We start from the raw sequence: 14,442 nt of genomic DNA on the forward strand, positions 1-14,442 counted from the left end.
TTTCAGAAGCAGTTCCCAGCTTCACCCCGGCTCTCTTACAGCTTTATCTGGGACAAGACAGATGCGTACAGCCAGAGAGTCTATGGACTCGCAGAGGCTGTAGGTAGGTAGTGGACAATGGGAGGAAACAGATCTATATAAAGCCCTCGGTGTATGAATATATTATTAACTTGAACTGATTTAACCCAGGAGCAAATTATCTTTTTTTCACCCAGATATTTCAGTGGTGAGATGAATCTTCCTAAACTGATAGTACAAGTCAAACTGATTATTAAACAGACCAGAAGGTTGAACTTAATTTTCTCTGAACTACTAGAATACAGGACGATAATATGGATTTGTTCTAATCCTGGCACAAAATGTATGATTTAAAACTTGCTGAAAATACACAGTTCAAAAGCCAATCTCATTTTGTTGAATTTCCAGCACATGCTTAATCGTTATCCTAACCATCTTTTGCTAAACTGACACTGGGCTGTGTTCTAGCAATAAATAAAAGGTATAAGCAGCTGCATTTTTCTAGTCCATCTATATATTGCTGACTGCTCTTTGCATGTATAATTAGTCTGTAAATGAAGCGCACGGAGAAAAAAAAAACAGCTTTCAGAAGGTCACAGGCCCATTTGGAAAATGTTGCTACGACTGGACTCGTAGCTGCTCTGAAATAGTTACTGTACCAATTTTCCATGTGCATAAAAAGTAAATTGTCAATACCACATATTTTGCTGGTATGGAATGTTTGCAATTATATATACCTAAAATATGTAAAATATTAGCTTCAATTGATTAGTCTAACCATGAAACCTATATTAAATTAGGTGGAAAATACATTCAAGGATAATAGATTCCTTTTGCCCTGTTTCCTTCTCTATACTTTAGTATCCGTGGGCTTTGAGTATGAATCATGCCTGAATGTGATCCTATGGGAGAAGCGGACAGCCACGCTGCAAGGATATGAGCTGGAGGCCTCCAGCATGGGCGGATGGACCCTGGATAAGCATCACATCTTGGATGTGCCAAACGGTAGGAATCGCTTATTAAACGCCACCGGAACCACCTCACGGGAAATGTCCCCTCACCAATTCAGGGGTCAGTGCCTCTACCTGGACTCATCGTCATAAATATTCATCTTAACATGAAATACGGTTCATTGCCTCATTTGCACATAATAAAGCAGAGTTTGAAAGGGCTAATCGCTCACAGTGATGACAGATTAAATCGGAATCATTAACACAGCGTGCCAAGTCAGAACTGTGCTCTGCAACATTATGGGGGACATGATTTGGCTGAATGAACTTTATCCAGTTTTCAGGCGCAGAATGCATACTTATAGCTTAATTCAATAAAAGTGCCATTAAACACAAGCCTGAATATGGAAATGTGGCATTATTCCACCAGACATTCCCCGTTCCTTTGTCTTCATAATGAAAACCAGGGTGACAGGGAAGCTCATTCTGTCTGCTTAAATCTCCATATTCACACACATAATGGCATCTTTTTGTTCTTGGTAAATGACGATGTGTGCACAGTTTGAACAAGATCCAGCAGTCCGTATCTAATGGCGCATTTTGGGAGAAGTCGGCTGTGCAAGCACATCCCGATGCCCTAAATGAAAACAAGATTAGACTGACACTTTTTCAGGTGCAGTTGTCTCAGGTTGTTTCTCTAGAGTTAGTTAGTGTGACAACATCTGATTGTTCCACGCCTGAACCAAAGATTTTAAGCCTCTTTTTGATTGCTGGCTAAATGCCCAGTTGGCCTTGGGATTTCCACATCCTTTAATCCGATGACCTGCCGAACAAAATGGTCATGGCCGTCTGCTCAAGCCTTATTTTTGCACCTCTACACAGTTTATCTAGTTTAAGCAGTCTTTCTGCCAATAAGTCTTAAATTCTCATTTTACACCTAAAGCGCCAGAGTGGATTTAACCAATTGCAGATTTTCGGAGATAGCTTATATCATTATCTTATTTAGATTAGACCATTATTATTGAAATGCTTTGGTGTTTCAAATTGTATCATTTCATACTCAATACTGATTAGTTAATAGTGCATTTAACTGATTTGCCTTTTTATAATTATTCTCAGTTCATGCAGATGATATCTTGACATATTTTTATCTGTTATGGTAAATATTAGGAGATTTTAATACTGCTTGGATTTTTTTTTTTTTTTTTTGATAGCTGCTGAAGTTCATAGACTTTGAATAGAAGATTAACTGCATTGTTTTTGCTGTTTTTGTGAACTAAATCTGTCAAAAACCTCACAGACACAGTTGAAAGCAATGGAACAAAAAGCCTGGGAACGGCATATTCTGATGGAAATCGCTGAAGCGTAGAGCATCTGTCCTCATGCTGTTATATATAAATCCATAACATGATCACCAGTTCTTCTTAACTCAGTTAGCAGGTTTGAGGTTAGATGAGTTTTACATGGGGTTACTCACTTATTTGTCTAAACGTTCATAATCTACTTAGGCATCGACTTATAAGTTTACTTTGAGAAGAATAGTGCTTAAAAGAGCTTAGCACATAAATCTGGCTCACCCTGTTTAATCTGAGTTTTTATTAGATGAAAGCTTTGCACATTTGGGCATGTCACCTTTACAATCTTTTCATTTAGTGAGTTTCTGTACATCAGAAGCGATGCATGGGAAGTGATGGAGATGGGAAAACATTTTGTCCTGAAGAACATGTCACAAATGTAATCAATTTGCCAAAGGGAGATCTTCTCTTTGACAGTCCCATTTGTCTCACTGATTGATAATGCAGAGCGTCTCATATCTATGGCTTACAGGTCTGATCAGCAGTCAGCGGCTGTGCAAACTGGGTGCCTGGGCATAAGTGTATGTGTCTGAGCAAAAGCTACATCCCACTGATGAGCTTGTCCTTATAACACAAGCATACTCTTGTTAATTTTAAATATTTAATCACAATCTTTATCTTGAAAATGTATGATATTGTCCACAAAGCTAATACAAAAATGCTTCTATTTTCAATCCAAATAAAAAACATAAGAGTTTAAATGAAAAGGTTGAACTGAAACATTTTGCTGAATTTGAGAAATAAATATTGTTTGTAGTTTTGAGAGCAGTACACAAGCAGTGTGAATTCCACAAGTTTGTGTAAAACCTGATCATGCAGCACGATTTGAGAATGACCCAAAGAGCATATTGTACTTTTTAACAAAGCAAGAATAATTAACCATCAGTATAAATGAGTTCACATGATCAGTGTTACTAAGTTGCTTATGTAATTAGTGATTCTTCTTTTAGTCTCAACTTCATTTTAAATATTTTCATGTTTTAACTAGTTTTAAACAGGAAAAATATGTTTAGTGAAGAACAACAATTTTAGATGTTTCCCTGTTTCTATTTTATCATTTTATTTGTTCCTTTCTAAAAGTTTAATTTTAGGGGAAAAAGTTGTCTCAGACTTCTGGACCCCATTATAGGTGTCAATCCTTAACCTTTTTGGTTTGTTTTTTTTTCTTTCGAAATGGCAGACTGCTTAGTCTGACACCTCTTTATGAATGCTGCAGAACACCTAGAATATTTGATATTCAGCTTGTTTGCTTGACATTTACAACATAGTTTTATTTATCCCATTGCTATTTGATCAGCATATTTGCTCAGTGAATAATCAATAAGCATAAGCATTACATTACTGTAGATGACATTGAATGAAATTTCCATTTATAGAGTTTGTTGTACTTCATAGACATTAACATGTAGCTGAGAGTGGCCAATACAAATCGACTGCTTTTCACCTAAAGGTCTAACCATAAAGTCACAAGATAATCAGTCCACATTTTACAGCCTCCATGCATGTTAATGGTAAACACTCATGAAAAACATGCACTTTAAGGGTAATTATTTTGTGATGCTGCATGTACACTCAAAAAAAATGCTGGGTTAATATTGACAAACCCAGCATTTTGACCCAACGGTTGGGTTTCTGCCCAGAACTTTGGGTTAAACATCTAACACAACAGTTGGTTGAAAACAACCAAATGGTTGGGTTTGTCCCAGCCTTGTTTGAAGTGCAATTGGAAGTTCTTGCAATGTTTGCACACAATTTGTACTATGAATAGCTTAAATTATGTGACTTGTTGAGGTCAGCAACTAGTTTTATTGTTCCTTGAGGATGATGAAAAATTAAACAAAAATTAATCCCATAGACCTGTGCTGAGGGAGATGAGCTGAATCACATCTATGGAACAAAGTATCTTAAAGATATTGAACATTGTTAGTAAGAAACCATACAGAACACTGTGCCCTGGCAACCACCCACAATGCCTTTGTGGCAGCGATGTCGATTATTACAATCAATATATTGTTAATGTTGTTCTTGTAGCACAGGGTTTGCAAAGGACTTACCGTCAGATCTTTGTAGATGTAGTAGTTCATTATTTTCTTCCTAGTATTTGAACAGTGGTTCATAAGTAGTGTGAGCAGTGCATAATAAGATTAGGGCAATGCAATGCAGCAATCACACAGTTTGAGTAAGTGAGAAGTGTCATTGGTTTGTCTTGCTGTCAAGGTCAGTGGCTGTGTTGAGTCACACTTAAAAGCAGGCCACCCAGACCAATTCATCTTACTTAATGGTACAGTGTAGACCTCTGAATAAGAAAAGCAGCTTCTATTGGTCCGGGTGTTCTCGAGATCCCCTCTGACTGTGTCTTCATTCCAGTCCTCCTCTCAATCAATTAATCAATGGCAGGCCCTAATCAAGCAGGAACAAATTGCTATGCACCCTGCTTAGCTGCACATGGGAAGACATTAGCCATGATTCGCATGCAGTTCAGAATTGCAGAGGGTTTGGGGTCATTTAAGCTCTCTGTGAATTAACAGCTGATATCAGCCAATGACAGTTTACCACTCTTGCTGCTAAAGTGACAGTCATCACACTAAAGAGGAATGCCCGATGCGACTTGGCACTGGATGCACTTGATTTGTCTACACAGTGACAGAATACATTCAGGATAGGCACAAATCTACATATTTTGCAAATCATGTAGTTGGCCTGTATTATTAGCCTGCTTTCAGGTTCACATTCAGCTTTCTTTTGTTCAAAAACAGCTATACAGAGTGCGACTGAATTATATGCTTTTGACATGTTTTTCAAATACTTTTCTTTTTTTTTTAGCATGGCATACCATTTTAAAAACAATGCTCGTGGCAGGACGGTCAAAACAGCGCAATATGCAATGCAACAGCCGAAGATTTCTGTCTGAATGTGTATGGCTGTTTTTTAATAGCTGGTGCTTTAACAGGGGATGTATCTGAAGATGCAACTTTTTAAATTCTTTTTATTGATTTTTTTTCATTCAGTCTCACATTGTTTAATTAAAATGCCATACCTCGATCTTTCAGTGAAAACAACCGAAATTACTTCAGTTTTGTGACTTTAATTACATTCACTCATTTGTCTGATATATCTGCTACACAAAATAAATACAATAAGGCTAGATCTGAATGCTGAGATCATTTATACCTTTGTTATACATCGTCATATATCGTCCAGCCCTAAAACCACTCTATGTTAAGGAATTATATACAGTACATAAAAGTATGAATATAAAGCGCTATACAGCTAAAGCACACTATGCTGAATGTATGCTAATTAAAACTCCTCTGCAAAAAAGAGTTAGTCAGAACTACCTAGAAAAAAGAAAAGAAAACAAGTCTATTTTCTGCATTTCCGTGATCGGAGTGGAGTAGACCAACCTCCAATAGAAAACAAGCAAAAAAGGTCTCTCTGCTCTGCTTCTGACACTGGTTTGTCTTGCACAAATAATAAAAAAATAAAAGTAAAGAGAACTTGAAACTGGGCTGAACCTTGAGCCTTGACAAGACATTTTAAACTGAACATTTTCAGACTCCTATAGTTTTAATAAAACTCGGCCTCTAAACCAATTACAAAGCAGAGATGATGGTGTGTAGCCACTGAGGTAGCTAGTTACTGAACTTGAGTTGTAGTGGCCAGCCAATGGGAGTGGAGTTCAGTGCAGTGTTATTGATGTGATTAATAGGCCAAAGCAAGTGTTGGAAGTCTAACATGTTGCTCAGTATGAATAATTTATGGCCCTGGGCATGGCACTTCCCTTTGAAGTTCCTCTTTGAAGCCAACCCCAAAAAGAAACAAGTTAAATTTTCACAGGACTGAAATATTTATCTGTAATGACCCAAGCTCCTCGCTCAGTCTTGGACTGAAAGTGGTGTTGAAATGATTGAAGCGATCAAAGGTTTTTGAAGCTGAGATCTATAGGGACTGGAAAATAGAGCACACAGCTGAGTAGACAATCACCTCTCAGGTGATCGAAATGTCTCTGGTTCGTACATTTAATGCCTGAGGACCGTATTCTTTTTTTTGGGGATATTGCACATTTGAGACAGATTTTCCCTGATTCGACAGCACAAACAACACATAATCCTTAAAAAATTAAATCATAGTTTTGCCAAAAGAACTGCTATTGTGTGGCATAAGTTTTTCTCTGAACAAGTTTTTATTTTATTTTATAGATAATAGATTCACATGCTAAAATAATCAAGAAAATATAACTGTAGATTATTTTAAATGTAGAAAATAACATTTTTAGTGAAATGACACAAACAATAGCATAGCTTTTATTTTGCAGATGAAATATATTAATCCTTCTGCTCATTTCCATTTCAAATTGCAATGAAAGGAAAATGATGTTAAACCAAAATAACAAAGAGCAACATAAAATAAAAAGATAAAATTCTGCTTTAAACTAGACTGACTGCTCAAGAAGTGCTCAAATTTATTTCAAAAGTCGAAATCTAATCATCCATATTAATGAAAATGTTCATTATGGTCGCTCAGATGCCTTTAGCAGCTTAATTCTTTTTGGTGCTTCCTCATCAAAGTGCTACTTCAATGTCCACATTAATGGAGTTTCTAACGGAAGTTCGGGAAGATCACAGCGCTAAGTGCCCCCTTTTCATAGTGATGTCCAGGGTAGGAACTTTCATCTTTAGTTGAGTTATATGCTCAGGCCTTTCCATTACAGCCAGAAAAAAAGTCTGCTCTCTCTTTTTTTTCTCTCCATCCCTCTTATAGATTACAAGAGCGTTTGAGGTTGTGAAGTCAGATAAGAATAGCATTTCTCTGCTTGTCTGAATAATCAAGTTCATGCATACTGTTTTTGTTTTTTTGTTTTTTTTTATTGCAAATGCAATATAATTTTTTCATTTTAGTATTATTTTTTATTAGTTGTATTAGTAGTAGTAATTTTCTCTTCTTGAGTCTATCTGAAAATCTTAATTTTTGAGAATGTTTTTTTTTTTCTCCCACTCTCCCTGGTGTCTCAGGGATCCTGTATAAGGGAAATGGTGAGAACGTCTTCCTCTCCCAGCTTCCTCCCATCATCAGCACCATAATGGGTAATGGCAGACGCAGAAGCATCTCCTGTCCGAGCTGTAATGGGCAGGCGGAGGGAAATAAACTGCTGGCTCCTGTTGCTCTCGCATGGGGCATCGACGGGAGCCTGTTTGTTGGCGACTTCAATTACATCAGACGCATCTATCCATCAGGCAATGTCACTAGTGTCATGGAGCTCAGGTGAGTGAGCACAACTAGACGGGCGAATCAGCTGTACGGAAATCTGGCAGAGTACCTGAGGAAAGATTTTGTGACTACTCACAGCATGCTGAGAGGCATGGTCTAGACAATGTCTTTCTACAAAACATTTAAAAGCATAACTATTTTTAATCCACAAAACTTTATAGTCCTCATAAAAAGGAGGCCTTGAAATTTTGCATAATGTCGACACCAATTCTCACAGCAGGCAATTTTTGAAGTCTGACAGTAATTGTCTTGAAAGTTATTGTTGAATGCTGTGAATCTGTAAACAAAGCTTTGATAGCAGTAGAAGCAGTGTTTGAAAGGTGATGAATTTAGAGACGTTTTGACAGTGTTGTGCTTCAGTCTGTTAGAAACGTAAACTTTGTCAAAGACATTATTTTATTTAAAATCTACTCTCTTTGAAATTTACAGAATTTTACAATAGAATTTTACAATTTTAGGTTACACTTTATTTTAAGGTGTCATTGTTATGTGTTATACATTTAAGTACTGATTAATATTAATTAACTACATGGACTTACTATATGGTTAGGGTTAAGATTAGGGTTTGGTTTAGGGTAACTTGCATATAATTATACAAAATGTATTGTTATTATAATAGTAAGTTCATGCAATGCATTAAAGTCATGTGTTACCAAATTTTATTTCAACATTTTGTTATATACAGTGTTCAAAGAATCAATGTTGTTTTTACAAATAAATGTCATTAATTGAAGTATAGCTGAAATAAAATAAAATAAAGATATATATTAGAAGAAAAACTTAAATACATTTTTTTATAATTTTGCTGCAGCAGTTAACTGAAATATTTGTTTAAACTGAAGTTCTAAAATAACTCAAATGACAACTAAAATAAAAAGGTAAATATAAATAAAAATAAGATTTCTAAAAATGAGATGAAAATAAATACTGAAACAAAAATAAATCAAAGCTCAAAATGTTCAAACATTATTAATTCAATAATCAAATTATTAATTAAAAACTATTACAATTATGAATAAATACTAAAATTCTATAGAAATAAAATGAAAACACTGTTAAGGACTAATTTTAGAGGTATTGCAAACTCAGAATAGAATTGTGGAGAATAAATACAGTAGTGCTCAGAACTTGACTGACAACTGGTTATGTAAATTAAATAGAGTAAGTGTATACTATTTTATCTAAACTTGTCATACTGTATGTTCTTACAATGTGTTTCCCTCCTTTTTTCAAACTACCCAAAGAAATAAGGATTTCAGGCACAGGTAAGTTACATTTAGTAAATGTAACACAATGCCGGTGTTTTAAAAGACATGCATGTATTGTGTACTGAATTTTAAATGGGCAACCTTCTACAAACATCACTCGTTGCAACATTTTAGGGCACTTTTTTATGGAAATGACCAAAGGGTGTCTGTAGAAAGCTAACACAGGTTTGTTACTAATCCCAGATGATGTCAAGGCACATTTTATGAGAGATGTTTCCACATCACCTTTTTTTGACTGCCTAAAAGACTTACTGAGGCTATATGTAAGAGGACTTTGGATTATGATGCAGTGGGTGACACTTTGGGCCTCTAGCTTAAAGAAGTACCACTGTTTCACATTTTCACATGTGGATTTTACACAGGCCATTGCTTCTGAGTGTGAATTGGTTTCCAAATAGACCAGGATATCGATCGCATAGAGTATGCTCAACCTGCAAGAATTGCCCTAAAACCACTTTTGATAAAACGTGAAAAGATTTGCCTGATCCCAGAGGAGAAGGTCACAGATCTCTACACCAACATGCACAAAGTCTCGACTCGACTGGTCATTTAACCACTAATGGCATGTCTGGAGGGGCCGCATTAACTCATTCAGAAAGGAGCAGGCTGATTGGGAGACAGAATTAATGAATGCAAATAAGCATAGCGTTCTGAAAAGCCATCAGTTGTTGACAGTCATTAAGATATGCATATCATCAGCACATCGCAGAGAACCTTTCCCCACAAGGGAACAGGAATGATTGAAATGATCTGGCAGTCTTGAAGTCGTCACCACAGCCTCCGCAAATACGTTCCAGTCACATCACATTTACTTCCCTTTCACACATTCTTTTTTTCTTTTTCCCATCTGTCAGGAGCTCACACCCTTTTGATAGATGCGAAAAAAAACATGCTGCGATTCTCTCAACGTCTTTAATGATATTAATATTCTAATCATTCTCTCATTTCATCTGCCATCTCCAAATGCAATGTCAGACCAATAATTTATGAGTCGCACTGGCTCGGCTTGACAGCAGATTAATGTCTTCGCTCATAACTCCCACTGTTTATATGTCTCTCCCCCAAGTAACAATCCCGCTCACCGCTACTACCTGACCACGGATCCCATCACGGGGCGGCTCTACGTGTCCGACACCAACTCCAGGCGCATCTACAGCCCACAGGCACTCATGGCCAGCTCTGAGTCCCAGCAGAACGTGGAGGTTGTGGTGGGAACCGGAGATCACTGTCTGCCTTTTGATGAAACTCAGTGTGGAGACGGAGGACCAGCCACTGAGGCTCTCCTTACAGGACCCAAAGGTATTATTAAAGGATCATTATAACTGATAATCAAAAGGGTCATGCATTCTTCTCAAGGAAGAAGTTGAGAAACATGGGTTCTTCAAACTTCTGGAATGGCTGCGATGAATCTTCTGAGGCGTACGACACACTTTGATTGACATGAAAGTTCATCCCAAAGCTCTGTGAGCTTTTAACACTGTATTATGTAGTGAGGTTTTTGATTGGCGCTTCAACAAGGGAAATGGGAACTGACAGCCCCGGGATAGGCACTAAATTATTTGACTGAGCCAGACACAACGGATTGATGAAGCTGCTTTGAACGATTCGTTACTTAACCGACATAAATTATAAAACGTCACACTTGTCTGGTGAATATAGACAACCTATTTCAGCATATAATCTCGTCGTGCAGAAAAAGAGATGTTTTCATTGTTTTTCAATGAAATGTCATTCACACACGAATTCACGCACTGAAAGATGGATACATTAGGTATCATATTTCCTGTGTAGACGGGTACGTAAAGTGTGGAATTGATGGGATGTGCGCAGAGATCTATATTCTGGCTGTCGCAACTTTAAAAAAGTCAGAGGCATTGATGCATACATGCATTTTCCTCGGTTGAGACTGAGATTTCTGCTATAACGTCAGTTCACTTCAGTGTTTTTGTCAGGCACACAAACTCTCGGTGCTACCTCTCAGCTAGGCACACATTTTCCAAGCCGCGGTTACTATAGCAACCCACACTTTCATAATTTGGGTTTAAAAGTGGGTTTGATGCTTTCCCACTCCATGCTTTTGTCAAATACCCTGAGCAGACATACGGACAGACCGAGACGGAGTGAGAGAGAGCGAACACAGGCTGAAATGCAAGAGGGAGGGAGGGATGTTCTAATACATCCTATTCCACTTTCTCCTTAAGAAATAATTCAGCAGTGGGAGGCAAGATGTGAATAATTGAGGGCGATGCTTTCTGCAGTGACCTGAATAATGGGAAGCCAAACACGACACATGTACCCGCTGCCTGGATCAGGCAAGCAAAGAGCACAGCTGTGTGACCCGCACATTCCGTTCCTTCCTCTCTTCTCTCCAGGGATCGCCGTTGACAAGAACGGACTGATCTACTTTGTGGATGGGACCGTGATCCGGAAGGTGGATCAGAACGGCATCATCTCCACCCTGCTGGGGTCCAATGACCTTGCCTCTGCTCGACCCCTGAGCTGCGACTCGGTTATGGACATCCATCAGGTGAAAAGTTCAAATTGCTCAAATCAACACACTCAAGTCAATTATCATGATCCATTCAGAGACCTACATGAGTTTTGGTCGTAGTACATATTTCAGATTTAATTATACTTTTTTAATCTAATTTAACTATACAGTGCAGTGCCACAGTGATTAGCTGTTGTGTGTGTGTTTTAGTATACAATACTAATGCAAAAATCTAGACATAATACTCTTATACACAATATATTATGGGACATATAAAATATTTTTTGAACAGAAATATTTTACTCAAAATGTACAAAAATAAGTATTGATAACAGTTTACAGTAAGGTAAATTTAACACAAAACCACAAATGCATCAGTATCTTAAACTAACAATGAACAAGAATATAAGAAGTTATTGAATAAATAGATATGACCCTGTATGTGAAAACTCTAAAAAAAAAAAAAAAAAAAAAAAAAAGCTAAAAAAAAAAGTCATTTTTGGTGATTTACTGTTTGCTATATAAAATCATCCTTTATAAGGTAAAGAACATTCTGTGAAAATGTAACATTGATATGTGTATCATTGAATAAGGACAGTAATGTCAAAGATTGAAATCATAGTGAAATTAAAGATTGAAATCAAACGTTAATGCTTGTTATCTCATAGTTAGATTTTGAGACTTTAGCCTGGATTTCAAAGAGGGTCACACACACACTAAAAATCCTCCATGTCCTGCAAATTCTTCAGTTTTCCTGCATCTTTTGCTTATTGGAACCCTTTCCAGCAGTGACTGTATTATTTTGAGATCCATCTTTACACACTGAGGACAACTGAGGGACTCAAACACAACTATTAAAAAATGTTCAGTATTCACTGATGCTCCTGAAGGAAACACAATGCATTAAGAGCTGGGGGTGAAAACTAATTAATCTAATTAATCGCAGCACCCTGTAATTAATTAGATTTAAAATTTTAGTCGACAGACAGCCGTATATATATATTTATTACATGGCTCTGTGGAATACCTGATTCTGATTGGCCAGTCGCGACATTAAGAGGTATGTTACCCCTCAATAACAACCGGTAAAAGCTAATAACACAGGCTCATCCGAGTAACAGAAGTCGGCGCTGTACTCTTGCTTGAACTATATAATGGATTATAAGAGAACTAACAAACTGGTAAGGTTTTAAAACATTTTTGTCTTAATTATTTTATTGCCTTAATTATTTTTGAGGTGAAATTTTCTGTATTAAGTTGTTTGACTTCACCATTTCCCTTAAATGTCCGTTTAGTTTGAATTTGCTGCTTGTTCGCAACTGCTGTCCTCAAAGAAGCTTTGCGCTCAAATATTTCAACTCAAATCAATATTTTGCGTCTAATTATTTACTTATGTGGCAAGCAGCTGTGTAATAAGCATGATAATGTACGTCCAGTTGGTTGTTATATCATAATAAACCCCTTATATATTTATAATTTTTTAAAATATAATATTATGTAGAAGATACCATTAATCTAAATTCATATGCTGTAAAAATATTCTTCATTGTTGTTTCTTAATGTTAACATTAAAGCTTTTACATTGGTGTTAACAAAATATCTATTGATAATTTATACAGCCTGAAATATAATGGATTAAAAAACTATTATGTATGCGGGTAGGATTAAAAACTAGCGTTTACTAATATCTGTCTATCCCAAAATGGAAGTGGAGTTATATAAACTATAATGGCAACAAATAATTTTTTCTTATTCATCTGCCTGTAGGTGTCTTTAGAATGGCCGACAGATCTGGCTGTTAGTCCGATGGATAACTCATTGTTTGTGCTGGATGGCAGTGTGGTTTTGCGGATCACTGAGGAGGGGCAGGTCAGCGTGGCAGCGGGCAGACCCCTTCACTGCCCCATGCCTTCTACAGACATCCTGGTGACAGAAACACAGCGAGCCACGCATACCCATCTGGAATCCCCAAGTGCCATCGCCATCTCCTTCAGTGGAGAGCTGTATATCGCGGAGACAGACGAGAGGAAGATGAGCCGCATACGCAGCGTGGCAGCAGATGGCGAGATCACTCACCTGGCGGGGGCGCCTTCAGACTGCGACTGCAAGACCGACGTCAACTGTGATTGTTACCTTACAGGAGACGGCTTCGCTAAAGATGCCCGGCTGAACGGGCCGTCCTCTCTTGTGGCAGCTCCGGATGGAACCCTGTATGTAGCCGACCTGGGAAACATTCGCATTCGAGTGATTGGAAAAAACAAGCCTGCACTTAACAGCATGGGCTTGTATGAAGTGGCATCTTCTGGGGAGCAGGAAGTGTACATGTTTGACAGTAATGGCACGCACCAGCACACGGCCAACCTGATCACTGGAGACTTCAAATATAACTTCAGCTATAGCAATGAGGGAGATCTGACCTCGGTGGCTGACAGTCATGGGAACACGCTACGGATTCGCCGGGATGCCAGCCGCCTTCCTGTCCGCATCGTTGCACCTGACAACCAGGTTATTTGGCTAACTGTAGGCTCGAGTGGTGGGTTTGAAGACCCTTGGCACACAGGGGCGTGAACAGGTGCTGCTAACTTACCATGGCAACAGTGGTCTCCTGGCAACCAAGAGCACTGCCAATGGATGGACAACGTTCTATGAGTAAGAGTGTTTGACAGTTTTGCTCGCTACTCTTTGCTTGCCAGGACAAACATCCCTATAATTGCTCAAATTTAGGGTCAGTGAACTTAACAAGAATTTAATCAGCTCGAATTCATCCAGCACCATTTGGGCTACAGAAAGAGCTGGGTAGATTAATCACAAATTGTTACTGATTCCAAATTACATGCCAAAAATTGTGATTAGTAACATAATCCATTACATTACACAATATAATCTTGACTACTTTTTTGATTACTTTTAAACTAACTCGTTTATCACATTGATTTAAATGGGATAATCTGGTACCATATCAATGTAAAAGCACAAATGGTAAGAAAATATATTCCATTTGCTGTAATTAACAACATGAACTGCATTAAATATTAAATTACGTTATTAATTTCAAGCTAATAATCTTCATAAAATACATTAAATTTTAGCAG

General features: G+C 37.6%; 1 protein-coding gene across 1 annotated transcript in view; it reads left to right on the top strand.

Annotated features, from left to right (window-relative positions):
- Positions 1-13,918, top strand: part of LOC113040567 (teneurin-3-like) — a 17,789-nt gene extending 3,871 nt beyond the window's left edge. The window contains exons 2-8 of the mRNA XM_026198871.1: positions 7-103; positions 880-1,023; positions 7,336-7,585; positions 8,836-8,856; positions 9,926-10,158; positions 11,232-11,386; positions 13,118-13,918. Of these exons, the coding sequence (XP_026054656.1) occupies positions 7-103; positions 880-1,023; positions 7,336-7,585; positions 8,836-8,856; positions 9,926-10,158; positions 11,232-11,386; positions 13,118-13,918 (1,701 nt within the window). The remainder of the gene's footprint in view (positions 1-6; positions 104-879; positions 1,024-7,335; positions 7,586-8,835; positions 8,857-9,925; positions 10,159-11,231; positions 11,387-13,117) is intronic.
- The last annotated feature ends 524 nt before the right edge of the window (positions 13,919-14,442 follow it).

This window comes from Carassius auratus, chromosome 22 (assembly GCF_003368295.1).
Source record: "Carassius auratus strain Wakin chromosome 22, ASM336829v1, whole genome shotgun sequence".
NCBI classification, from domain to species: domain Eukaryota; kingdom Metazoa; phylum Chordata; class Actinopteri; order Cypriniformes; family Cyprinidae; genus Carassius; species Carassius auratus.